The sequence below is a fragment of the Polypterus senegalus genome, chromosome 10, assembly GCF_016835505.1.
Source record: "Polypterus senegalus isolate Bchr_013 chromosome 10, ASM1683550v1, whole genome shotgun sequence".
Lineage (NCBI taxonomy): Eukaryota > Metazoa > Chordata > Cladistia > Polypteriformes > Polypteridae > Polypterus > Polypterus senegalus.
Window position 1 is genome coordinate 153,098,077 of NC_053163.1, and position 27,699 is coordinate 153,125,775.

General features: G+C 39.6%; 1 protein-coding gene across 1 annotated transcript in view; it reads right to left on the reverse strand.

Annotated features, from left to right (window-relative positions):
• dpp9 (dipeptidyl-peptidase 9) overlaps positions 1–27,699 on the reverse strand; it is a 170,984-nt gene that overhangs the window by 23,627 nt on the left and 119,658 nt on the right. Inside the window, exons 10-14 of the mRNA XM_039767093.1 lie at positions 26,707–26,807; positions 16,773–16,950; positions 11,744–11,903; positions 7,021–7,100; positions 6,775–6,927 (exon numbers count right to left, since the gene is read on the reverse strand). Coding sequence (XP_039623027.1) covers positions 6,775–6,927; positions 7,021–7,100; positions 11,744–11,903; positions 16,773–16,950; positions 26,707–26,807 — 672 coding nt within the window. The remainder of the gene's footprint in view (positions 1–6,774; positions 6,928–7,020; positions 7,101–11,743; positions 11,904–16,772; positions 16,951–26,706; positions 26,808–27,699) is intronic.

The window sequence follows — 27,699 nt, forward strand, 5'->3', positions numbered from 1 at the left end:
AATAAAATTAATTGAAAAGAAGTTAATTAGGAGCAAAAGCGGGTCACTCATTAAGAAAATGGTTAGAATGAAAACCTGCTGTCACTGGGGCCCTCCAGGACCGAAGCTGAGGACCCCTGTTATAACCAATTAAAGTCTGTCTTGATGGTTTAGACATACATCACACAGCAAGTTCATTCCCAAGAGAAACTACATAGAATTACTGGGATCCTGAACAAAGCCGAACAACACAACAGTATGAAATAGAGCAGATAATATCTTTAATTCCCACAGTAGGAAACTAAATGCCTTTAATCCCATGAGGAATGTTTTAAGATAAGTAAAACGTCTATTGTTAGAAATATGGCTGCTAACGCCTAGATGACACAAACAGTAGTTGAAAAGAACTGTGTTGTACAGAGGACAATGCGCTGGTCTTTGTGAGTCCACCCTACAAGCATAACATAACATGGTACATACAATAATCACGAGTATGGGGCCCAAAGCCTGCCTCTGTATTATCGGGTGCAAGGTAGGACATAGACTTGGACCGAGTGCCAGTCCATTATTGTGCCATTTCTGCACACAAACACACTCAGACAAGGCTAGTATTGGAATTGTCATTTATTGTGACTGCAAGTATTTTGGGATGTGAGAGGAAACTATAGTAAGCCTGAGGAAAAGCCATAAAGACACCAACAGAAGGTGTAAACTCCTCTCAGACCAGATTCAACCATTGGGGCCACAGCCGCTCATGACATTGGGATATGGTCTTATAGCCTTTACCTTTGACATGCTTGTCTATAATTTTCTTTCTAATCTCCTGAGACAACTCTTTCCTTCGCTTCCTCTGGTCCATGTTGAGTGTGGTACACACCATGTCACCAAACAACACAGTGACTACCTGGAGCCCTATATATAGGTCCACTGACTGATTACAAGATTGTAGACACCTGTGATGCTAATTAGTGGACACACCTTGGATTAACATGTCCCTTTGGTCACATTATTTTCAGTCTTTTCTAGGGGTACCATCATTTTTGTCCAGGCCTGTTTCATGAGTTTATTTTTTTAAATAATTCTGTTGAAGCATGGTTGAAAAGCAATGTCTGACTTTTATAGGTTAAATTTCATAGAATTTTTATTTATTATTACTTTTGTCAGATTAAAGTTATTTCTGTGACCATTTTGAGTTTTTCTTTCATTGACTGAAGGGTACCAACAATTTTGTCCACGTCTGATTCGATTTGAATAAGTTGTAGTACTGTTATGTCTAAAAAGCTTATAATTAACTCACTGTAATGTGATCTTTGAAATAAAAAAAAATAAAATAAAAAAAAATGCAAAACTTTAATGAAGCTGGTGATTATGGTTAAAGGAAGGCTCTCACTGTTGGGAAGGATCTGGAAGACTCTGAGAGCTGAAGAATGGCAGATCCTTTGACTGGTCATCCAAGCAGCCATGTTAACACATGGCGTTGCGTGCTGAATCGCAGGCAAACCTCTCTGACAGTTGGCTGGCGAATGATATAGGGTGGTCCAGATCTAATTATGCAATTTTCATAATGGTATAACTTAAGTTTATTACATAGAAAATCACCCGAAAAATCCCGGACCATCGAGAAGTGTGCGAACTGACGACATGAAGAATCGTCTTCGCGCCGAACTGGAAACGTCGCCGCATAAATCAAAGTCATCCAGACGGTCTGGATCTGCATAATTAGATCTGGACCACCCTGTAGAAGAGGACCTCTACTCACAGTCAGATTTTACTTTATAATAAATGTATTTTTTTTTTTTTTTTAACTAAACCTGAAATATTATAATAAACACATAAACAACCTTAACTGCACACAAAGAATTACACAAAAAGAAGAAAATGTTTGACTTGGCTAATGATTAGAAAGCAGTCCCAGGGAGGCATTACAAAGGCGTATTGCCATAGGCGTGAAGGAGCCCCAGTAGCACTTCTTGACACACATCTGCTGAATAATTTAATGGCTAAAAGTCCTCAATGTTAGTGTGTCAGAGAGGATGCACAGCACTTTCATGATGGCTATCACTTTTATCTTCACTTTCTCCCCCACTACTACCTCCGGTGGGGCCAGAGCAGGGTTGTGCGGTGTAACGATACTGGAAAGGTAACAAAAAATTCAAAAACATTAAGGTACCGGAATTTCAGGATTTTCAGTAACAGAGTTAAGGCCAGTTTTCCAAGGCGGTCACTATTGTAGTTTGTGAAATCGAACCTTCATCCTTCAACAGGATTTGAACTTAACGCGGGACACAAGCCTAACTATAGTTTTAAAGCCATCAGGTTCTCAGTGAAGTCGAAATTGTTCACTCGACATGATCGGAACTTGATGGTGGATCTCACCCCTCATTTCTTTCGACTTGATCAGAACTTGTCAGTGGATCCCTGTGACGCTGCGGGCCCTGCTCCACGCTCCCTCTTCCTTTATAGATGCCCTCGAACCAAACACCGTCGGTAATGCAAACGGATGAACTGGCAGATGGGGACAAATCAAAGTCTGGGTCTCCCCATCTGGGAGACCATCCAGAGCCCATTTCATTTTGTTAATAAAAAATGAATGGGTAATACCTGTTATCTATAGTTTTAATTATAAAAAAATACCACAGTCAACAACTTAGGATAGAACATAAAGTTGGTTATGCAGGAGTGTACAAAGGTTTTGAAGAGGATAAAGAAAAACAATAAATGGTAATCGGCCAATTCAGTAACATGAAATCGGTGATCGGCAATAACAAAACCTGATAGGAGCATCCTTGATGGAAACCCCAGACAAGTAATCTTAGTTGAGCCAATTCTGTGACTTCTAAAAGCTGTTGGCCTCACCAGTGATGATTCAGGGGTGCCATTGTAACAGCCGACCCTTTACCCAGACTGGCCATTATGCTACCAAGACTATTCCTTGGATCACCTGAGGTTTCTTGTTCTAATGACAAGCCGTACTCCTTACAAGTTGTACCTTTTCTCCCCACATGACGAAATAAGAAAACAGTACACAGATATGTAAAATCAAACAAGGATATATTGTAAATGAAATATAAATATACACTGAGGACAGACGAATATTCAATAATGTATATATGTGTGCACAAAACACCACTATCCCAATGACACCAGTGACTAATTATTATATAAGTCACAAATATAGAAATATTTACAAAGAACCCTCCCTTGCCCCTAAACAATTAATAGAAGCACGGAACACAAATTAGTTAAGCACAGCAATTGAAATATGGTGAAAAATGAGTCCAAAATAATGTCCGGCAGTACTGATATTGACTGTTGTGTTATTGTTCTCCTTCCCGAAAACAAAACAACCTCAAAGGGAAAGTCCTGGCAATCGCTTGTATGAATCCGAACCCCAGGGTCACTCGGCCCTGGCTGTTGTGATGTTGAATAGGATGTTAAAAAAGCAAGCAGTGGAGTGATGCAATAAACGGCAGTGATGATTTTGTAAATGAATGGGTAAACCGCCTCCTTTCTCTCTCTCGCCCGGATGTATCTGGTGAGTTTAACAGTTGGTTTCCGTCTCGGGGCTGCAGTCTCTCTCCATCATCTTTCCCCTCTTCACTTACGGGGACAACATTTACTGATGCATATATATGCATAGTCCCAGAGGGGACTGGGCGGTCTCGTGGTCTGGAACCCCTACAGATTTTATTTTTTTTCTCCAGCCTTTGGAGTTTTTTTTTGTTTTTTCTGTCCACCCTGGCCATCGGACCTTACTTATTCTATGTTAATTAATGTTGACCTATGTTTATTTTTTATTGTGTCTTCTATTTTTTTTATTCATTTTGTAAAGCACTTTGAGCTACATTTTTTTGTACGAATATGTGCTATATAAATAAATGTTGATTGATTGATTGATATAACGGAAATAAACGGGATGATGAAAACAAAACGCACTCAGCATAGACATAAAACAAATCCTTATTATTATGTTGACCCGCTACACCGTATTACCCAGAGTGAATACTTATGTGATTAATAAATTGTGTTTTATATTTGTAATTAATTTATACCACTCTACAGATATATGTTTTCACTTTAAAGAACCTATTTTCCTGTTGATGAAATAAATTCACTCTAATTCAATGTTGTTGAAAAATAAAATGTAAAAACTTCCAAGGGTGTGAATACTTTTTATAGGCACTGTAAATAAAATAACACACCCAAAACAAAAAACTTGCAAAGCTGGGATAAGTAAAGGGCTCCTTTTCTTGTCTTGCCCACACATTATATTTCCCCATCTCTCAAGTTAATGGCGCATAGTCACTGCCATCTTCAGTTTTTTTTTTTTTATTATATAGCACACGGGTGTCAAACTCTGGTCCTGGAGGGCCACAGTGGTTGCAGATTTTCATTCTAATCCTTTCCTAATCAGTGATCAGTTTTTACTGCTAATTAACTCCCTTTTCCCTTCATTTTATGGTGTTGTTTTTAAGGATTCAGTCCTCTGAATTGATTCTTTTCTTCATTAAATGACAGCCGAAAAGAAATGAGATGTGAAACGAGCCAACAGATGACCAGCTAAACTGGGATTTGAAACTTTAAACAATTTCACTCCAACCAAGTTCTTAATAAGAAGTCAATTCTTGCTATTAATTAAACTCATTATTGAATTCTATGGCTTCTTGCTGCTCTCATTCTGCCACAGCAGACATTGCCATAACTGTTGATTTTCTGTTTTTTTCTAAGAACATTGTCAAAATGTTTTGGGGACCTGAGAGATCAACCTTACTGAGACCTTCACCTTTCTTTATTTTCGGATATTGTGTGATGGGCACGGGTGAGCTGGTCATGTGGCGGCTCGTTTTGTGTCTCATTATTGTTTGGCTGCTAATAAAGGAAAAACAAACTACTAAGGTGCCTGAGTCAAGTTAATTAAAATTAAGGCAAAAGAAAAAAAACTGGTCACTAATTAAGAAGATGGTTACAATGAAAACCTGTAACCAATGAGGCCCTCCAGGATCGGAGTTTGACACTCCTGATATAGCAGATTCAGATGTTAGTGAATACATAAGAAAAAGTAAATCTACATAGGATTACCTATTATTCTTACCTAATTTAATTTGCTTTTCTTTTAATAATAATCTACAGTATATATAAAAAGCCAAATACCACTGACTCACTCATCACGAAATCTCCCGAACCATGAAGACTTGGGACTTGACATTTGGAATGTAGGTTACCCTTGACCCATAGGTGTTCGCTAAGAAACGGTTTTAAAAATTTAATTGTCCGAGCGCGAAAATTTCTTACTAGTTTTTTAGACCGTTTGCATGTCTGTCTGCTTTTCATGAGAGAATTACTTAACATATTTAGATTGGGTTTTTTTCTATATATATGATTTTGTGACTTTCTCATCTCGCTAAGTATCACAGTTCGCTTGCGGTTCCGATTTATTAGCGCAAATGTGATAGAGACTCATTGGGCTGCGGGGAGGGGGACGGGGCCATCCACACTCACACATCTGCCTCAGGGCTTAATTTTAACTCCACTTACTTTCTGAACAAGAGAACTACTTAACGTATTTAGATCTTTGAACATTCCGGTTGATTTTGCGACTTCTCTCATTGTGCTAAGAATCATAGTTCGCTTGCAGGAGCGATGTATTCGTGCTAATCCGAGACAGAGGCTGTGGGCAGAGGGGAGGGGGAAGAGTGACGTCAGGAGTAGAGAACTGGGCGGGGCCTCCTCACTGTCCTGTTTCACTAATCGCAGGCGGAGCCACAAGGGATGGCTAGTTAATAATAATTTATTTAATTTATAGGTGCCTTTCAAGGTACACATGGACACCTGACAGAGCACATTAATAACAACAGTCACAACATAAAGTTAATCAAATGTTACAGTACAATAAAATCAGAATAAATACAATAATAGAATTAAATTTAAATCGAGTTAAAATTATCAGACAGAATAAGCCATCTTAAAAATATGTGCTTTAAAATGAGATTTAAAGGTGGGAAGAGAGTCGATATTACGAATGGCTTGTGGGAGAGGCGAGGGGCCACTCAACTGAAAATTCTAAACCCCATGGTAGTCAAGCGAGCAGGACGTATAATAAGATTGAGAGGAAGAAGATCTAAGGATACAAGAAGGAAGGGAGATGTGAAGAAGATCAGAAAGATAAGGAGGTGCCAGATTATGAAGGGTCTTGTAAGTAACAAGCAGAATCTTAAAATCAAGGTGATATTTAATAGGGAGCCAGTGAAGCTGTTGAATGTGTTCTATGGAAGGGGTTCTGGTAATAATGCAAGCTGCAGCATTCTGAACCAGTTGGGAGTTTGTAAAGGAGTTTGTGAGGAAGACCAGAAAGGTTCGAATTACAATAATCAATATGAGATGTAACCAGAGCATGAACAAAAATAGAAGGGCTGGTAGCTGAAAGAGACGGACGAAAAAACGGCTGATATTACGTAGATGAAAATACGCAGACCGAGTGACATTATTAATATGTGCCTCGAATTTTAAGGTAATACCGAGAATAACTCCTAGACTCTTAACCTGGAAGGAAGAAGAGATTATAGAATTATCGTTTCTCGTAACTATTTCATTGATAACTGTCCTGAATCAAAAATAAATGCACCACAGACCGAAACAACATCAGGGACAAAAAGAAAGCCACAGAAATTGAAAGCTTAAAGTGGTTTTCAGTTTATCATACAAGTAAGTAGCAAGTCAAAAAATAACATGTTAAAGTTAATGTTAAAACTTACATAAAGGTAAAGGGCTTGGGGATAGTGACAGTGTTTTCTTTACCTGGCTCATGGAGCAGCTGTGTGAAAACCCTGGCTTGGTGAGTCTTTTGATTTCTTCTGGATTTTCATAATTAACTACGTAAAGGTGCTGCTCTAAAGGTGTGTCCTTAGTTCCTTGGAAATACACTAATTTGGTAGCCTCATTTACCCAGATCTGCAAGAAATAAACAAACAATAAAAATACACAAAACAAAGCAGAGTGAGGCCTAAACTCACAGTGTTTATTCTGCACTCTTAAATCTCTGACCTTTGATCCATGTCGTGCGAGCACTTCCCACTCTCCAATGGTCAAGGCCAGCTCATCTTTGATTGGGCAGGTAAAATCGCCTGAATAGAAAAACAAAAGAATATCGAGCACCAATGTCATATCAAGTATCTAAACTTTTTAAAAATCTGATGTGTCCAGTACATGACATAAAGCTTTGATTTTAGAGGTAAAATATGACTGGGCAAAAATTTACTGTGTATAATGAAATGTAAGAATTAAAAGGGCAGGCTCAGTTATGGGACACACTCTGGACTCCTTAAAGGTCGTAACAAAGGAGGGAATTAAATAAAATAAAAAAAAAAAAACTGGGTGCCATTATGAACAAGGCTGCACATCCTCTCTGTGACACACCAACACTGAGGACTTTACGACAAGAAATTATTCGGCAGAAGTGTGTCAAGAAAAGCAACATAAATTCGCAAATGTTGAGAATTTGTACCTTAAAAATCTATTTTTAAATATGTATTTAATAAAAATGTGAAAAAACCCACAAATGTGAAAGGGATTTGAGGAGGAGAATAGAGCTCTTCACAAAAAGATTTTTTAACATTGTAGCGCAGATCTACCCACTTGACACAAAAACAGTTTCTTTAAATGTTGCCGCTGGACATAAAATCAAGACTTGTGCTACTATTCCAAAACTGCTAAATTCTACTATAGGTTCTACAGCACGTTTCTATAATAAACACCAGCCCAGGGAGCAAAATATGTATATAGCGTACAACTGTTTGCCATAATTGAATCCATTTACATGACATACAGTGTGTGATCTTCATGTATCCCCATACCAGCACAATACCCCAGGCAGGTTAATTGACTGATAATCCAGGCAGATACTTTGGTACATGCATTACAATTTCTGTTCAGTGAAAGTGGAGAACATTTTCATATTCCCACATGTTAGAGTATTCCCACAATTAGAATATAAGACCAAATACCTGGATGCATTTACCAGGTGCCAGGCAAAAATATTCAGACCAATTCTCTACCTTTAATAAGCAACAAATCCTATACTGGGCCATTATATTTTAAAGTACCAATACAATTTTCTTTTTTTTTTCCCCTAAAGTGACATCATTTATGTCAGGTTTTTGGACTCTTGTCATTTCGAGGCACCTTGCTCGCCTCCTTGTCTTGGTTTAATTCTTCCCATCTTTAAAGGAGACTCTGAGGGTTCCTCCTATGCCTTTTTTTTTCTCCTTGTGTGTCTCGAACTCGCACTTACTCTTTCAATTGCATCACCAAAGCCAAACTAACCAATCAGATTGCTCTGAGGGACAGGACACACACACACTGCTTATCAATTTACTAGGCTTACCCCGCCTTTTAAGGCGACTGACTTTTAAGTTGACCACTTCTTAAGGCAATTCAATATGTAGATCAATTTGATATTTTATACAAACTCATTAATTTGGTTATGTTGCATTTGAGCGGTATTACTTTAATACTCGTAGTTTCTGTTATTTTTGTGATGAAATTTAAACTTTTTTCTATATTGAGGTCGCCCTTTGAACCCCCCTGATATTTACTACGCGGTGAGGCATTTGTACTCCATCAACATTAATTATTTCCAGAGACATAATTTTGTCTATTTTTCCAGCACATCGCGCACAAAAGCAAGGGAATGATGGGAGCACCAGAACTCTGCTCACATCATGTCGCCGCACATAAGCTGCAAGTAGTAAGTCTGTGATAAGCGGAATACCGCTACGCTTTCCACTTACGGGACGGAAGGACAATCCCGACCGCTTTTATATAGTAAGAAAGAAGAAGATATCGCTCAGTCTGGAGTAGAAAATCATCTTTTACCTGGAAAAACGAAACTACAAATCCCATCGTGCATTGCAAAATGGACAGGGCTGCGTAGCACTCACGGGACAGAAGGACAATCCCGACCGCTTTTATATAGAAGGATTGTATACCAGCCACAATAACTTGTCAAAGACAGGTAATAGAATAACTTTTGAAATATTTGATATTTCTTGCCCTACGTTTACCTTTAGGTTTTTTCTCTCTTGAAAGGTCGTCCTGTAAAGCATGCCTTTCAGATTTATAGGTGCCATGCTCACCTCCTGTTTTCGAAGAAGACTCTCTGCATGCATCCTAAGCCTTAACTACTCATCGTGTATCACATACCCCACATCTTATTTCTATCTTTTTACAAAATCAAAATGGACCTATCACAAATAGAGAAACTGACCAATCAGATTGCTCTCATTGACCAGACACACACCTTAGCATTTTATTATATACTAGAGAGACAATATATGGTACCCTTTGAAGATGGGTTAAATAATAATTGAGAAATATTTTGTGATCTCTTGTCCTACATGTACTGTCAGAGCCTTCCCACTGAATTCACTTGCTTGCTTGCCTGTGTGTGAACATCTATTCACGAGCACTGCCTTTCTCGAGTGCATTCCTGTAAAGCCTGCTTCACAGACTCTGCCATTAGTTATGACGCTCCTTTCTCATCTCCTGTCCGGTTTTATACTTTCCATCTTTAAAAGAGACTCTCTTAGCGTGTGCCTTTACTCCTCCTCGTGCATTTCACACTTGCACTTCCTTTCTTCGCATGACCATTGCCAAACTGACCAATCCGATTGCTCTGAGGGTCTGGACACACAGACCTTTGTGATTTATTATATAGTAGATTTGGATGTTAAGTAATCCTGTGTAGATTTATTTTTTCTTATGTATTCATTATTATTCTTACCTAATTTACCTTGTTTTTCTTTTCTTGTAACTATTTCATTGACATTTTGTAAAGCGCGTTGAGCGACATTCTGTGTATAAAAAAGTGCTAAAGAAGTACATGCTGCTGTAGCTTGTGCGAGATAAACTTAAGAAGGAACAAAAAAGAAAACATGCTGTTTTATTAAATCCCAACATTTAAATATTTATAGTCATCTTTTGGGTAAGTTATGTCCCAGCTTTGTACACTTTTATAAGTAACTTTAGCCGATTTCTCCAGGCACACCTGTTCCAGTGATCAACGTTGGACAGATGATGCCTACTCAATTTTTCAAACAGTGGCACAGAATCCCAATTGACTAGGGCATCGTAGGAAATTTAACATTTACTGCTTGAGTCACTCACAGGTTACTTTGGTCTCAATCTTGAGATCATTGTGCTGCTGAATAATGATCGTTTAATAAAAGACCAAGCCAGCAAAGTCCAAGTGACACTGTAGCCTCGACTTTTTAAAACAGAAAATGGCCACCACTAATTGATCTTTCTGATTTGTTTACGACCCGGGTTTGCTTCCCAGGTCCTCCCTGCATGGAGTCTGCATGTTCTCCCGGTGTCTGTGTGGGTCTCCTCTGAGAGTTCTGGTTTCCTCGAACAGTCCAAAGACATGCAGGTTAGGCGCATTGACAATCCTAAATTGTTCCTAGTGTGAGCTGGGTGTGTGTGTGTGTGTGTGTGCCCTGCGGTGGGCTGGCACCCTGCCCAGGGTTTGTTTCCAGCCTTGTGCCCTGTGTTGGCTGGGATTGGCTGCAGCAGACCCCCATGACCCTGTAGTTAGGATATAGCAGGTTGGATAATGGATGGATTTCTTTAAATAGCAGCTTATCCACATCTCCCTAAATAAAGTACCTAGGAAAAGTATTCATCCTGTTACTGCTTCTGAAAGTGAGTATAACGGCATTCGTAGAGCTGTTGAGAAAATTTAGATTGGAATCAGAAAAGCTGGGGTTAAATATAAGCATAGCCAAAACAAAATGGATGAAGTTTGGTAAAGATGAAGAAATGAAAAGATTGGAATAATAAGGTCAAGAGATGGAAAGATTAGAGAAATTCACATATTTTGGAAGCGAGATCAAGGTGAGCGACAGCAGTTTGACGGACGTGACGAAGACAGTAGGTTTAGCAAAAGCAGGAAAGAGGACTTTGGAGGCAGAGAGACATCCAACTGTGGACAAAATTAAGAGTCTATAACACACTAGTAGTGCCAGTAGCCATGTATGGAGCTGAAAGCTGGAAATGTAGCCAAGGAAGACTGGGTGTGTTTGACCGAAGATGCTTGAGATGGATTATGGGAATAAGACTAGCCAAGAAGAATTAGACTTGAGAGAAAAGACTGGTCAAATGGAGCAGACTGAAATAGGCATATTGAGAATGATAAAAAGGGCAGGACTTGGATGGCACAAGGATGACTCTAGGGCAGCAAGAAGGGAGGAAAGATGGATTCCACTAGGAAGGAGAACAGCAGGAAGGCCAACAAAGAAGTGGGGACTGGGCAGTCTCGTGGCATCAGGGCCCCTGCAAATTTTGCTGGTCTTTCCTCCAGCCTTCTAGAGTTATTTTTTGTTTGTTTGTTTTTTCTGTCATCGGACCTTCTTAGTATTGTCTAAGCTTATTTTTATATTTTCTTTTTTCTTTCTTCATCTTGTAAAACACATTGAGCTACATCACTTGTATGAAAACATGCTCTAGAAATAAATGTCATTGTTGGATAGATACGGTGATAGAGGAAGCAAGGGGAAGAAACCTGAAATGAGTGGTACAGGATAGAGAGAAGTGGAGGAAGCTTTATTACAGGAATCCCAAGGCCATACTTCTCTGATGAAAAAGAGCACGCTCGACTTGCTATCCACATCCAGAGTGGTCTCTGAGATTTGAACTGTACACATGGGCATGTTAGAAATCTTGGATTTTGTATTTAGCGCAGGTTACGTTTATGTTTCTTTTTCACTACCTTTGCTATAGTCGTAACCCTGCGACCATTGGTACCTCCCCCGCTGCAAATTCACGATGATTTTGTACAGATGGCAGAACCCCGTCTTGGACTCGTTTACCCAGATAAAAGTCAGCTCATCCTCTCGCGTTTGCACAAATGGGTAGAAGATGTCATGGACCTGTGAAACAAAGGAAAAAAAAAATCTTTAGTGCATACTAAATGTCAGGTCCGTCTTCCTCAGTATGTTTCAACACCATGGCAGCAGTGCACACGTATTACAGACGCAAAATGGTTCCTCTAACACAAACCTGGGTTGTCTACAGGTAGCGATGAGCAGAACAAATTTGCAGTGAAACTCACCTTATTTCTTGCAAAAAAACCAAAATTTGATCAACTGAGACAGGAACAACTCTGCTTAGTCTCTATTTGGAAGGATTTGTATGAAACCTGCATGCGTCTGTCATTTAGATTTTTATATACGAGGGGCAGTCAAACAGTTCCCGGGAATTGTGATACAGCGGGAGAGTGAAAGATCAGATTACACACACATTATTGTGGAGGGGAGCGCCGCACGTCTGTAGACCGGTTACAACAGGTCTGGATTGGCTTTGGGGTGTAGTATTGTTTTAATTACCGTTTCAGATAGACGTGCACATAGTCATTTGGCAAAATGTCGCAGTTCGAGCAATGTGCTAACATCACGCTAGCAAGTGCCGCTACTTTCAGATCCCCACAGATGTTCCAGTTGTAGTAGTTGTACTGTATCTTTTTCAACGACAGTTTCATGTTTTTGTAGATCTCTTTCATGTTAACTGCATAGCCATTGCCATGGCTTAGGGCACTGAAGATGAACATTGCGATTGTATAACGAGAGAGGTTTCAAGCTTAACACAAATCAATAAAAAGACACCACTGTTGAGGGTCACGCTCATAACCCAAAGCTGCTCCTGGACTAAACAAAACAACTTTGCAGTCAACATACCACTATACTGCCAAAAATATTGGGATGCCTGCCTTTACACACACATGCACTTTAATGACATCCCATTCTTAGTACATAGGCTTTAATAAGGAGTTGGCCCACCCTTTGCAGCTCTAACAGCTTTAACTCTTCTGGGAAGGCTTTCCACAAGGTTTCGGAGTGTGTTTATGGGAATTTGTGACCAGGAGAGCATTTGTGAGGTCAGGCACTGATGTTGGACTAGAAGGCCTGGCTCCCTTGCAGTCTCCACTCAAATTCATCCTAAAGGTGTTCTATCGGGTTGAGGTTGGTCAGGGCTCTGTGCAGGCCAGTCAAGTTCCTCCACAACTAACTCACTCTTCCATTTCTTTATAGACCTTGGTTTGTGCACAGGAACATGCGCAGTCATGTTGGAACAGGAAGGGGCCATCCCCAAACTGAAATTGTTCAAAATGGCTTCATATGCTGAAGAATTAAGAGTTCCTTTCACTGGAAGTAAGGGGCCAAGCCCAACCCCTGAAAAACTCCACACCATAATCCCCCTCTTCCCTAAGCTTTACACTTGGGTCAATGTAGTCAGGCAAGTCCCGTTCTCCTGGTCACCGCCAAACCCAGACTCATCCATCGGATTGCATGATTCATCCCTCCAGTGGACATGTCTTTAGAAAGTTGGCGACTTCTGCATACCTCAGCATGCACTATCCCCACTCTGTGATTTTACGTGGCCTACCACTTCATGGCTGAGTTACTGTTGTTCCCAATTGCTTTCACTTTGTTCTAACACCACTAACAGTTGACGGTGGAATATTTAGTAGTGAGGAAATTTCACAAACGGACTTATTTCACAGGTGGAATCCTATCATGGTACCACTCTTGAATTCACTGAGCTCTTGAGAGTGGACCCACTCTTTCACAAATGTGAAACTGTGAAATGCCATCTGCAGGCCTAGGTGCTCTATTTTATACAGGGCTATTCAAAATGAAAGAGCAGATTTCAAAAATGTATTTCAAACTAACTGTGTAAGACAAACACATTCTGCATATCACTGCATACAGGAAAGCTCAAAGTTTGGTCCTATGGACCTTGAGGTTGCATGCACTCAACATGAGCACCATGTGTGGAGCGACAAATATAAAAATCTTGCCACACATGAGTCAACTGGTCCTTAGTTACTGAATTCATAACTTCCTCAATTCGATGTTGCAAATCTTAAAGATTAGCGGGCATAGGTGGAACAAACACTCTGTATTGTACCTCCCATAGATAAAAAATGTAGGGGGTAAGGTCTGGAGACCTAGGAGGCCATAGATGATGAGCAAGATCTTGTTGTCCACCTCTTCCAAACCACCGTCCTTTGAATGGTGTCGTTCAGGTAATGCCTAACCTCCAAGTGGAAATGAGGCGGGGCACCATGTTGAGTGCATGCAACCTCAAGGACCACAGGACCAAACTTTGAACTTTCCTCTATCCAGTGATGTGTGGAATGTGTTTATGTCTTACACAGTTTGCTTGAAATAAATTTTTGAAATCTGTCCTTTCATTCTGAATAGCCTAGTACAGTGGTTCCTAAACTGCAGTGGACGCAGAGCCTTTTCAGGTGTTACGCATTGCGGTCCCTGAAATTTAAATTTATCTGTGCAAAACCCTTTATGACAAGCCTGTTGTGAGCAAAAACCAATGAAACTGTTTAAATACAATAATACGTGGATTCCCAAATTTAGTGTGATGTGAAATTTTGTCATCTGAATAAATAAAACCTATTATTCGAATCAGTATTTAGTTCATTTAACACTACCATAATTCCGTTTCGCGGAAGTCAACTTCTACTTCTTCACTGTTTGAGCTTTTGGTCACTAGATGAAAGCACAACGGTGACACTATTTAGTCTTCGGTAACTCTGCCTCACAGAAATCGCTCGTGTTTGTTGTTATACGTGCACTGTCGCTGTATCGCATCGTAGTCACTACATCTAAGCACAAAGCCAATACCATTTCGTCTTCGGTAACTGCGTCACATACAGGCCGAAGGCAGGATTTAGTTTCGGGGTGAAATTTATCAATTTATGTACACGCACAAATTTTTTCATTCTTTTTATGCATAATTTCTTCCAATTGTTTAACTTTTATTCAGATTTCGGGGCGGTTTAAACCTGGACTGCCCCCTTACAGCTCTCCCTCCCTTTCAACAAGGTGTGGGTGGTACGCAACGCAACTCAGTTAACCCCAGGTGGTACTTGACGTCCAAAAGTTTGGGAACCCCTGGCCTAATACACCTGTGGCCATGGAAGTGATTGAAACACCCGAGTTCAATGACTTGAAGAGGAGTCCCAAACCTTTGGGCAATAATAGTGTATTAGTAGAAATCATTAAATAGGTGAAAACAGTATGGGAAAGGAAACATTAAAGCTGATTTTTATGATCAACAGACCAAAGTGTATAATATACACACCAATAAGGGTTCAGCAAACAAAATCTTCATCGTTCAATGTAATAAAGATAATAGTAGAGATAGATAGATAGATAGATAGATAGATAGATAGATAGATAGATAGATAGATAGATAGATAGATAGATAGGATACTTTATTAATCCCAAGGGGAAATTCACATAAAAAAAAATTAAAATAAAATTAATGTTGGCATTTACTCCCCCAGGTGGAATTATATAGATAAACTGCTAGGTAAAGATCTGAGGGTGGGGGTTGGGCTCAGCACAGAGTTCAGAACCCAGACAGCCAAGGGCTAGAAGGTTCTGCAGAAAGTGTCTGAATGCTACGGTACTTTCTGCCAGATGGAAATAGGCCAAAGAGACTGTGTGAAGGGTGGAAGCCATCCTTCACATAGCTGTAGCCTTGATAAAGGTATCGATAGTGGAAGGTAGACAGGTTCAAAAGACCTTTTCTGCTGCGTATACTATCCAATTAAGGACACTGTGGTCAGAGACACTCCAGTTCCCAAAACAGAAGGTGACCCAACTAGTCAGAACGCTCTTGATGGAGCCCTTGTAGGGTTATTGTAGGCTTGAAGTGGAAATGAAAGTATGGAGATGGTGTTAGTTGTGCTAGAAAGGTCAGCTGCCAGGTGCACACCAATGAATTTGGTACTTTTGACCAATTCCATCATAGAGACGTCAGTTTACAGTGGGGCGTAGGCAACATGGCCTTCCTGAAGTCAACAATCATCTCATTCATCTTGTCCACATTCAAAGACAGATTGATGCACTTGTACCAGTCCACCAATGAATTTCGTGCTTTGACCAATTCCATTACAAAACTCTCAGATTGCCATGGAGTGTGGGCAACATGGGCCTTCCTGAAGTCAACAATCATCTTATTCATCGTCCACATTCAGAGACAGACTGTAGTCAGCCAGTCATCGTATCACCATTCTGTAAGCTGACTCATCCCCATTGCTGATAAGGCCCACGACTCTTGTCTCATCCGAAAACTTAATATGACGATGTTAAGAACTGTGTGCTGCCATATAGTTGTTTTGAGTCAACAGAGTGAACAGAAGAGGTCTTTTGGGGAATGACAGTGCTCAGTGTGATGGTGCTGGACGTTACCAATGCAGACTTGTCCGGGGGTCTCTCTATCAGGAAGTCCAGGATCCAATTGCATAGGGAATTGTTGTACCCTGGCTGACTCAACTTCCCTATGAGTATCTTCACATTTTCATCTCAACATCCATTATCCCTTTCAATGTGAATTCACACAACTACATTTTTTTCGGATGTTACTAAATTTTGACATGACACACCGACACTCGTATATGTCAAGCTGTATGTCACCGCCTCATTATGAGTTCATTTATGTTTGGGGTCACTTTCACTGCTTACCATATTGTGTGCATTACAATCTTCATCTAGAAGGCAAGGACTGTCAGTTAATGTGTGCCTTGCGTCACACGTGTAGCTTTCAGACTAAACTTTATTAATGATAGCGAATTTGGACGCCATTCTAGTTCAAATCCAGATGTTCATCACCATTTTGCTGGGAGTTCATTTATTCCTAGTACCACTCTCCCCGTTCAGCACTTCATATTTTTTGCAATAAAAAAATTTGGAGAGTTCTAATTTAACACTTACATTTATCCAGATATCCGTCACCTCCTCATAGATAACAAAGGGATGCACATTCTCTGGAACGGACTCCACGTAGACCTGCCTCTTTGCCTCGTCGCTGGTCACTGGGATGAAGAGCTCAGGAGGAAACAGCACCAGCTGTAGCCTCTGCTGACTGCGGTCGAGGAGCATTGCCCATGCACTATACAAGATTATAAATAATAAAAAAAAAAATGATATTAAATACATAGCACTTATCAATTGAAATTAAATTACAACTGGAAATAAATAGATAAGAAACAACAAGCAGACAAGGCAATTTATAAGCACTTGAAAGTTAAAATGTTTAAAAGACTCTGTATTCTTCAATATACAATAAACAGCATATTAAATGTACATTTTTCCACTGATAGCTTTAAATGAGTTTCTCCCTGCGTCATATGGTTCATTTAATGATTTCTTGTCTTGATTCTGTGCTTTGGTAAAGCAGGAACACCAATTAAATACGGACGAAACATCCCAGAGCCCCATTAACTACCCAGCTCTGCTTCAGATGGCACTTGTAAATGCTGCTTATTTGAGTGGCTCAGCGTTTATGAGAGCATTTCCCTTTTATTACTCTATTAAATTTTTCCATTACAGTAACTCATTTGGTGTGTTGCTGTGTGTCAAAACCTTTTTTTTATTACTGTTTTTTTCCTCCGATCAGTTTCAGGCAGATGTTACTGTGTCCCACCTTCTGTCCTATTGTCTATCTATTTTCTGACCCATTAGTCGCTCTTGTAAAATTGCCTATCTAATGTTGCTGAGAGCTCGGGGTCTACCGTGTGTGAGGTAGCGACCTGCTCTGCATGGGGTACAAGTTTAAAGAGCACACAAAAACGGACCCAGATACAAATATGCCAACACTGATGCAATTGACTATACACTCTGAAAAACAGGCCATTTTTAAACACTTTGGATCCATCTGGGGCATTTCACAGTTCCAAACCCTTGATACACTTTAGAAACACAGTACTGGTGTAAACAAATTGTTTTATGTTACAAACACTTTACATAGGTCTCTTCCTTTCAAACTGTATACAACTACAGCACAATTCTCCAATTCTCATCTCCTCCTCTACTCCTCCCAGGTGAGCTTCACCCAATGATGACTACCTGACAAGAAGGAGAAGGCTCCTTTTATGCCAGAGCTGGGAATATACCCGGTGACAAAAAGGAAGGCAGCTCTCCCCTCATCAGCACCCAGCACTGCAACTCCCAGCATGCTTTGCAGACACATGAATAGACATGATGGCCCAGGAATCCTGGCACCCAGCGTGGTAGTGGGTCAGGGCGGCTGTCTCCTCCTGTCCATCCACTACTCTGGCCTGCCTGTCAGGTAAAGGTACACCCTGATAGGGAGTCAGACAACCCCTGCCATCTGTCACAACATTGCCACAGTCACGAGGACACCAAGACTCACAACTTCCAAGGATGGAGATTTGTTTATTTTATCACCGGGACCCCAGGAACAAACCAAGCCTTGACCTGGCTAACTAGAACACAGGAGATGGTGAAAATCATCTCAATGACTGGACCAATTACCTCTTTCTGGCCTGATGTGGACTTATGTCAAAATTCAGGGGTAGTGGACGGTAATCAGCTGTACATTGCAACAAAACTCACCCTTACATTTTAGTTCGACTCACTTTACTAGGAGGAAAGTTGCATAGCTTTGTTGATTTAACCTCGAATGCCAATGTGTGCATGAGTAGCGAAGAGCAAACAGCCTCTAAAATGGCGTCAACATCCAGCCATAGACCAAAGCGAATGTGCAAAGCAAAATACTTCATGGACGTTTTACGTAATTTTGTTGAGTAGGGCCCTGATTTGTCAGACTCCGAGTTTAATGCAAGTTTAAAAAAATTAGAATTAGAATTAGAACAATCTAGACGAGAACAGGCCATTCAGCCCAACAAAGCTCACCAGTCCTATCCACTTGCTTCCTCCAAGAAAACATCAAGTCGAGTTTTGAAAGTCCCTAACGTCTTACTGTCTACCACACTACTTGGTAGCTTATTCCAAGTGTCTATCGTTCTTTGTGTAAAGAAAAACTTCCTAATGTTTGTGCGAAATTTACCCTTAACAAGTTTCCAACTGTGTCCCCGTGTTCTTGATGAGCTCATTTTAAAATACAAGTCTCGATCCACTGTACTAATTCCCTTCATAATTTTAAACACTTCAATCATGTCACCTCTTAATCTTCTTTTGCTTAAACTGTAAAGGCTCAGCTCTTTTAATCTTTCCTCATAATTCAACCCCTGTAGACCTGGAATCAGCCTAGTCGCTCTTCTCTGGACCTTTTCTAGTGCTGCTATGTCCTTTTTGTAGCCTGGAGACCAAAACTGCACACAGTACTCAAGATGAGGCCTCACCAGTGCATTATAAAGGTTGAGCAGAACCTCCTTGGACTTGTACTCCACAGATTGTTCTATATAACCTAACATTCTGTTAGCCTTCTTAATGGCTTCTGAACACTGTTTGGAAGTTGATAGCTTGGAGTCCACTCTCATAAGGTGTACTCTCGATTTTCCGACCGCCCATTGTGTATTCAAACCTAATATTTTTACTTCCTATGTGTAATACTTTACATTTACTGACATTAAATTTCATCTGCCACAAATCTGCCCAAGCCTGTATGCTATCCAAGTCCTTCTGTAATGATATAACGGATTCCAAATTATCTGCTAATCCACCTATCTTGGTATCATCTGCAAACTTAACCAGCTTGTTACTTATATTCCTATCTAAATCATTTATATATATTAAAAATAGCAGCGCCCTAGCACTGACCCTGTGGAACACCACTCTTAACATCGGCCAGTTCTGATGAGGTTCCTCGCACCATCACCCTCTGCTTCCTGTGTCTGAGCCAATTCTGCACCCATCTAAAAACATCACCCTGAACTCCCACTTCTTTTAACTTGATGCCCAACCTCTCATGTGGCACCTTATCAAATGCTTTCTGAAAGTCCAGATAAATAATATCATAAGCTCCACTTTGATCGTATCCTTTTGCTGCCTCCTCATAGAATTCCAACATGTTAGTAAAACACGACTCCCTCTTCTGAACCCATGCTGACTGTTCAGAATAACTCCTGTCCTTGTCATGTGTTGCTCAATCTTATCCTTAATAATTCCTTCCATTAATTTTCCTGTGATGCTTGTTAAGCTTACTGGCCTATAGTTGCTTGGATCTGCCCTGTCACCCTTTTTATATAATGGGATGATATTTGCCATTTTCCAGTCCTTTGGAATCTCTCCAGTGCACAGTGACTTCCTAAAAATATGTGTCAAGGGTTTATATATGTACTCACTAGCCTCCTTAAGAACACGAGGATAAATATTATCTGGGCCTGGTGATTTGTTTGATTTCATCTTATTTAATCTGAGCAGCACTTCTCCCTCTACAATTTCCAAATCCCTCAGTACCTCCTTAGTAGTTTGTTTACCTCTGGCAGGTTATCCACTTGCTCACTTGTAAACACCTCAGAAAAATGTAAGTTTAGGGCATCTGCTATTTCATTGTCTGTATCTTTTAATTCCCCTTTACTATTCCTGATGAACTTGACCTCCTCCTTAACTGTTCTTTTACTACTAAAATACTGAAAGAATCTCTTGGGGTCTTCTTTCGCCTTATCTGCTATATTCCTCTCCAACTGTCTTTTAGCCTCTCTGATATCCTTCTTAATGGTTGCCCTCATTTTCTCATACGCTACGGTTCTCTTTGCAGTCATTAGTCTTATATGCCTTATACAGCAGTTTTTTCCTTTGCAACTTCTTTTTTAAATCTTTATTAATCCATCGTGGAGTTTTTTTTAGTTTCCTATTACTTCCAAATTTAGGTATGTATCTGTCCTGCATTACATGTAAAACATTTTTAAACCTCTGATCTGGAGATGGATATCGAAAACGAAAGATAGGTACCAGCATCTTCTGATCGGTTCCCAGCTGATTGTGGTGCTGAACACTTTTGTGTAGCTGATGCACCTATAGCAACGTTCGCCTGGGAGGACCGCCACTTATGATGACAAGAGGTACAAACCATATTGATTCACATTGAGACCACCACCGTCAACCACCTGCGTGTGAAGACAGCCAGGCAGACAGTCCATTGTGCACTCCTGCTGACCATCGAGGTGCCCCAGCAAAGCCACTGCTGCCAGAGATGCCAAACATGTGCCAACAGCAGCCACAGCACGTACAAACGGATGTTTTATGTTAATTTATGTATGAAACCATTGCTTTGTGGGCTTTTATGATTTAGATTATGAAGAGAGTGATGCATACAAGCATACTAGCAAAATACTCGCACTTCGCAGCGGAGAAGTAGTTTGTTACAGAAGTAATGAGAAAGAAAAGGAAACATTTTAATAATAACGTAACATGATTGAGAATGTAATTAATTGTTTTGTCGTTGTCATGAGTGTTGCTGGCATATATATATATATATATATACATATATATATATATATATACATACATACATACATACATACATGTGTACATATATACACACACACAAATACTATGGGTTGCCAAACAGGCAAATACATTGATTTTCTGATTATATAAAGTTGTCGTCAGAATATATAAAGTCAAAACTTGAATATATAAAGTCATTCCCGAATATATAAAGTCAAAACTTTTTTCTTAATATATAAAGTCAAAACTTGAATATATAAAGTCAGCACTGGAATATATAAAGTTAAAACTTGAATATATAAAGTCAGCGTCGGAGTATATAAACTCATTCCTGAATACTGTATATAAAGTCAAACTCAAAATATATTGATTGAAACGACTCTGAACTGAACAAAGTTAATAAAAACATATTCAGAAAAATAAATAAAAAAAACACTGTTCGGTTAATGTTTTGAAAATGATGCATGTGCCCTGCCCAGGATTTTTTCCTGCCTTGCACCCAGTGTTGGCTGGGATTGGCTCCAGCAGACCCCCGTGACCCTGTGGTCGGATTCAACGGGTTGGAAAATGGATGGATATTCCAACGCTGACTTTATATATTGAAGTTTTGACTTTATATATTCCAGGCTTACTTTATATATTCCGAAATATTCCAACACCGTCTTTATATACTCAGGTTTTGGCTTTATATATTTGGGAATGACTTTATAAATTTAAGTTTTGACTTTATATATTCAAGTTTTGACTTGATATATTCAAAAACAAGTTTTGACTTTATATATACCGATGCTGACTTTATACAGTATATTCAAGTTTTGACTTTTTTATTCCGACAGTGACTTTATATAATCACGTTTTGACTTTATATAGTTAAAATTTAGTCAACATTGCATAAGTTTTTCTTTACCATAGAAATTTAAAGACTAATTTCAACTTCCATTCCTACCAAAGATATTTCTGGCGACGAAATAGAACCTACTTATATCCAAATTCGAGCTATTCAGCTGTCGCCTGCCTGCCTGAATAAGTCACCCTCGCTTCGCTCTTACTTTTTACCGTTCATTTAATCATGGCTAGTGGCGGAAAAATTATAAAATGGAAGGAGGATTACACTGAGTATGGCTTTACCAAAACAATTATTGATGGCGAATCGATTATTCATAAAGCTTCAATTGGTGATCTGTTTTTCTGTGTTAACCTCATATTTTTTCATACTTCTTCTCAAACCAAGGGGGTGCGAGGGTAAAATGAATCGGGGTGCGCTGATCAAAGTAATCGGTGTACCAGGAAATCATGCATTGACAGAAGTTCCCCTTTGCTTGTAATGCAAAGTTTGATTAAATGGATTATTTTTTAACACGTTATGGAGCACATGCATCAAAGCTTCTCAGCTGTGCTTGTGCTAAGAAAAGGAAACATTTTAAAAATAACGTAACATGATCGTCAATGTAACCTTTTGTAAGTAGTGCCTGGAGGATTCAGTGTGGAGGAACTGTAGAGACAGCGTGTGTATTAACTTGTGGATTTTTCTGTGAGTATTTGGTGGCAGCGTCACAAAGCCGCTTCTGTAACACTGCGTTAGCTGCGGAGCTCAGCTCAGAGCGAAATGAGGTGAATGGGAGGGGAGATGATGACGTGACTCCCCAACCCGCCTTAACTGTCAATCCTGCACAAACACAGTCTCTCGGAATTTGCATAAGCACAGCCCTTCACCTGCAATTTTCACTTAGTTACAAAGTGATTAAAACTCTCATTTATATCCTGCGTCCTCTCATTAAACTTGTATCCCGCATTACCCGAGGGCATGACAAACGCCAGCGGCAGCCTGTCTATGAACTTAATTTAAACATTAGGTTTACACCTTGCTTTGTTTCCGAAGTAGCAGCACTCATGAATATGGTAGTATATGTCACTCGCTCACTTCTTATTGTTTCGCTGCCTTCTCAATTATATAATGCATGTTTTCTTAAGCGCTTTTTGGAGGTCTTCTTGGTTTTTACGCACTGCAGTGGACAGTCAGTTCACGGGATTACGTGGGAAGCGTGATGATGTCACACGAAACTCCGCCCCCCCACGGCTTTCGAGCTCAACTCCATTACAGTATATGGAGAAAAATAGCTTCCAGTTATGACCATTATGCGTAGAATTTCGAAATGAAACCTGCCCAACTTTTGTAAGGAAGTTGTAAGGAATGAACCTGCCAAATTTCAGCCTTCTACCAACACGGGAAGTTGGAGAATTAGTGATGAGTCAGTCAGTGAGTCAGTCAGTGAGGGCTTTGCCTTTTATTAGTATAGATTCAGAAGTGCAGCTACTGCGGAAACAAAGCACGGTGTGAACCGTAAGTTTAAATTAAGTTCATAGACACAATCCCGCTGCCGTTTGTCATGCCTACGACGAATATGGTATTCGCGAGATACAAGTTTAATGAGAAGACACTTTGGATCACTTTGTAACGGAGTTAAAATTGCTGTAGCAAGAAACTTTTAAGTGCCGGGTCTTAACTAACATTAAATAAACCCGTTGACATCGCGAGATCTTACGAGCACAGCTGAGAATCTTCGATGCATGTACTCCGAGCGGCTCACGTCAACTGACTTTGCAGGACTGGAAAAGATTAAATTAAGTTCATACACACGCTACCGCTAAATGTTCACAGGCAATTTCCACAACTTAATCCCAGGAATGCCTGTTGAACATCTTACATTCACGAGTACCGAATTGGGTGGTGAACACTTCGATGAATGAAACCTGTTATCTTTACAGCGGTTGACAAACACGGAATATAACTTGAACACAACACATCCTCCAAATACGAACCTGATTGCAAGAAATAATGATAATCAAATCCTTGATGACAGCAACACTCATAACGGTCACAAAACTATTACTTTGACAATCATGTTTCATGTTTAAAATGTTTCATTTTCTTAGCACAAGCACAGCTGAGAAGCTTCGATGCATGTACTACATAATACATTAAAAAAATAACGCATTTAATCACACTTTGCATTCCAAGCAAAGGGGAACCTTTGTCAATGCATGATTTCCTGGTACATCGATTACATTGATGCACACATCAGAGCTACAAAAATGTTAAGAGTTGAAATAAAGCGTGACTCTGATTCCTGAGATAGGCTTAAGCTGCCCCACCCCCCCGTCCTGGATAAGCAAGAAGAAAAAAAAAAAAAAATGAACTGATGAATGAATGTCACCTAAACTGTATTGTTTGGTTTATCAGTTAGATGGCAGCAAATACAAGATAAAGAGAGTCCATTGCACTTCAGGCGTTTGTTTTCCTCACATGAAATACCAGCCTCTCATCAAAAGAAATAATTTACAAAAGATGTTTTACATATTGTTGATGGCTTGGATTACAGACAAGGATTTTGAGCTGTCAGAAAAAATGACAATGGCAGTGCTGCTGAAATGTCCCCAGTAACAAGAGTGATATCACCATACAAAATCCTGAGACTGTCACTTGGGAAGACTGAGACCGATTCCTATAAGCCTTCTTTGTTGCCAGATTTAGGAAATTTAAAAAAAAAAAAAAAAAAAAAAACATGGGGTTCTGGTGGACTCTATAAACTATGAGTCAGTTGATTATTTCAAAAAACTTTTTCTGGAGAGTGTTTTTGAAAAGGAAAGTGTGGACACAGATAGGCAGTACATTGTAATAATTCTCTTTGTGGGTTATCAAATACATTGACACCCTCCGCTTTTTCCAACCATTTATGAGGAAAACAAGCACTAGCCAGATTGTGAGCAAGAACAACATCAGCATCATAAACACAGTGAACTACCAACGTGTGCAGTTAGTTGCTTTGAACACTAAAAGCACTTCAAAATGATTATGTAGAGCAGGGGTGTCCAACTCCGGGCCTGGAGAGCCACAGTGACTGAAGGTTTTTATTCTAACCCTTTTCCTCAATCAGTGACCAGTTTTCACTGCTAATGAACTTTCAATTCTTTTAACAGAATTGAATTTTAATTGACTTTTTTTTAAGGATTCAGTCCTCTGAATATATTCCTTTCTTCATTAAATGGCAACCAAACAGAAATGAGATGTGAAATGAGCCAACAGATGACCAGCTAAACTCGGATTTCAAATTCCAACCATTTTCACTACAACCAATCTCTTAACGAGAAGCTGATTCTTGCTGTCAATTAAACCCATGGCTTGTTGCTGCTCTAATTCTGCCACAGCAGACATTTCCAAAACTGTTGATTTTTCTGTTTTTTCTAAGAACACTGTCAAAATGTGTTGGTGACCTGAGAGATCAACCTTACCAAGACCATCACCTTTCGTTATTTTCAGATATTGTGTGATGAGCACAGGGGAGCGGGTCATGTGGCGGCTCGTTTTGTGTATCATTAGTGTTTGGCTGCTAATTAAGGAAAAAGAGACGACTAAGCGGCCTGAGTCACTTTAAAAGAAGTTCATTAGCAGAAAAAAACTTGTCACTAATGAGGAAGATGGTTAGAATGAAAACCCGCAGTCACTGCGGCCCTCCAGGACCGGAGTTTGACACAAGTGTTATAGATGATTCTTGTTTCATGTGTTTTTGAATCTTGTTAGCATACATATGAGTATTATATTTCTTGTATGCTGAGTGCCCCCTGTGACCCTATAGTTAGGATATAGTGGGTTGGATAATGGATGGATGGATGTTGAGTGCCTTATTTGTCTGCTGTTCAAACGATGAAACTTCCATTTGAATTCAAACAGCTTCCTTCCTTCTTTTTCATTCTTTTTTAGAGTTAAGAGGTGATATGACTGAAACTGAATGGTTAACATCTGTGCACATTATAACAGGTGCTATTGACAAGAAGGAAATATTGATTTGTAAAGTGCCTTGTAATAGTGGTCACAATGTTAGGAACTATATAAAATAAATGATTGATTGATTTGTGTAAAGGTGGTCTTAATACATTATTATGAATGGCTAAATGAAAAGAATATGTGTTGCTTCAGGAAAGGGCAGCATAGTGATGCAGCTGTAAAATACATTGACAAATAATATCATATTCCTGCTTGATGACAATTAAAGTAGAATTGTATGCTAAGTGCTTGTTTGAGTGGCTTTTCTCCAGGTACTTTGCTTTAAACATAAAACTTCTAATTGACCTGAGTTGTGACCATGATTAACTAGAAGTTCCTCTTGGCTGGCTCCTGTCTGACTCCCCTTGCTACTGTCTCCCTGGAAGATTGTAATGGAATAAAACTTCACCGATGCTCTGTGATAGAAGTCAGCTTAAAAGGTGCAATACAAAATAAAGACCAACTGCTCTGGATAATTGTACAAAAATACAGACCAGCTGAATGACTGACAAACTGACCGAGACGGGATTAATACATTGTTCTTCACATTCATTGGGGTCTTCCATAGTGTTCCAGGATTATGGCAGGGTTGCCTTGATTTTCCCCATCCACTGCCTAGACAGTAGCAGAATACAAGCAAAGTATTTCTTAAATAAAACAAATTCTTACTATTTGCCATCCTTTGTCCAGCCAGCTCGCGTTACGTATTCCACAGTAGGAAAGAGCGTTGAGAAAGGGACGACAAGCTCTTTATCTTGGGCAGTTGCAAACTGTAAGAGAAATGCAATTCATGAAGAAAGGAAAATGAAAAATAAAAATCTCTCATTAAATAGTTGGTGTAATTAATATGGGAAACTCAGGGATTCAATTACTAGGATTTTCAAATCCTAAAACGCACTATGCTTAACACCTCTACATAATTTCACTTAAAAAAAAAAGTTGGAAGGGAATACTCCACTATATACAGTGTGTATAGAAAAGAATCACCCCTTTCAAAATATTCCCATTTTTTTGCTTTACTGCCTTAAATGAAAACACATACAAAAAATATTTCATCCCAGCTTTACCTACTCCATGTAACCTCTGACATCCAAGTGAAAGATATCACAGCTACAGTTCAAAAAAAAAAAAAAAAAAACAAGACCTAGTAAAATTAATAAAGGATCATCACCCCAATGTCAATGTCATTTTATTAAGACACCTTTTGCTTTAATGACAGCCTTGAGTCGGTTGATTCTTCTCTATCAGCTTTGCACATCTAGACTAAGTAATATTTGCCCCCCACTCTTCTTTGCAGATGTTTTCAAGTTCGGTCAAATTGGATGGTGAACATTGGTGGTCTGCTATCTTCAGATCTTTCCACAGATTTTCAATGGGATTTAGGTCTGGGCTCTGATTGGCCACACCAGGACACTCACTTTTTTCTCCTTCAGCCATTGTGTGGTCAATTTTGCGGTGTGCTTCGGGTTGTTGTCGTGTTGAACGGTGAACATTCTGCCCATCTTCAACTTTCTGGCAGAGGGTAGCAGGTTTTCCTCAAGAATTTGACAGGATTTTGTCCTATCCATTTTTCCTTCTACTCTACCAGGCCCTGCAGCAGAGAAACACCCCCAGAACAGGATGCTGCCCCCTCCATGCTTTACTATAGGTATGGTGTGTTGT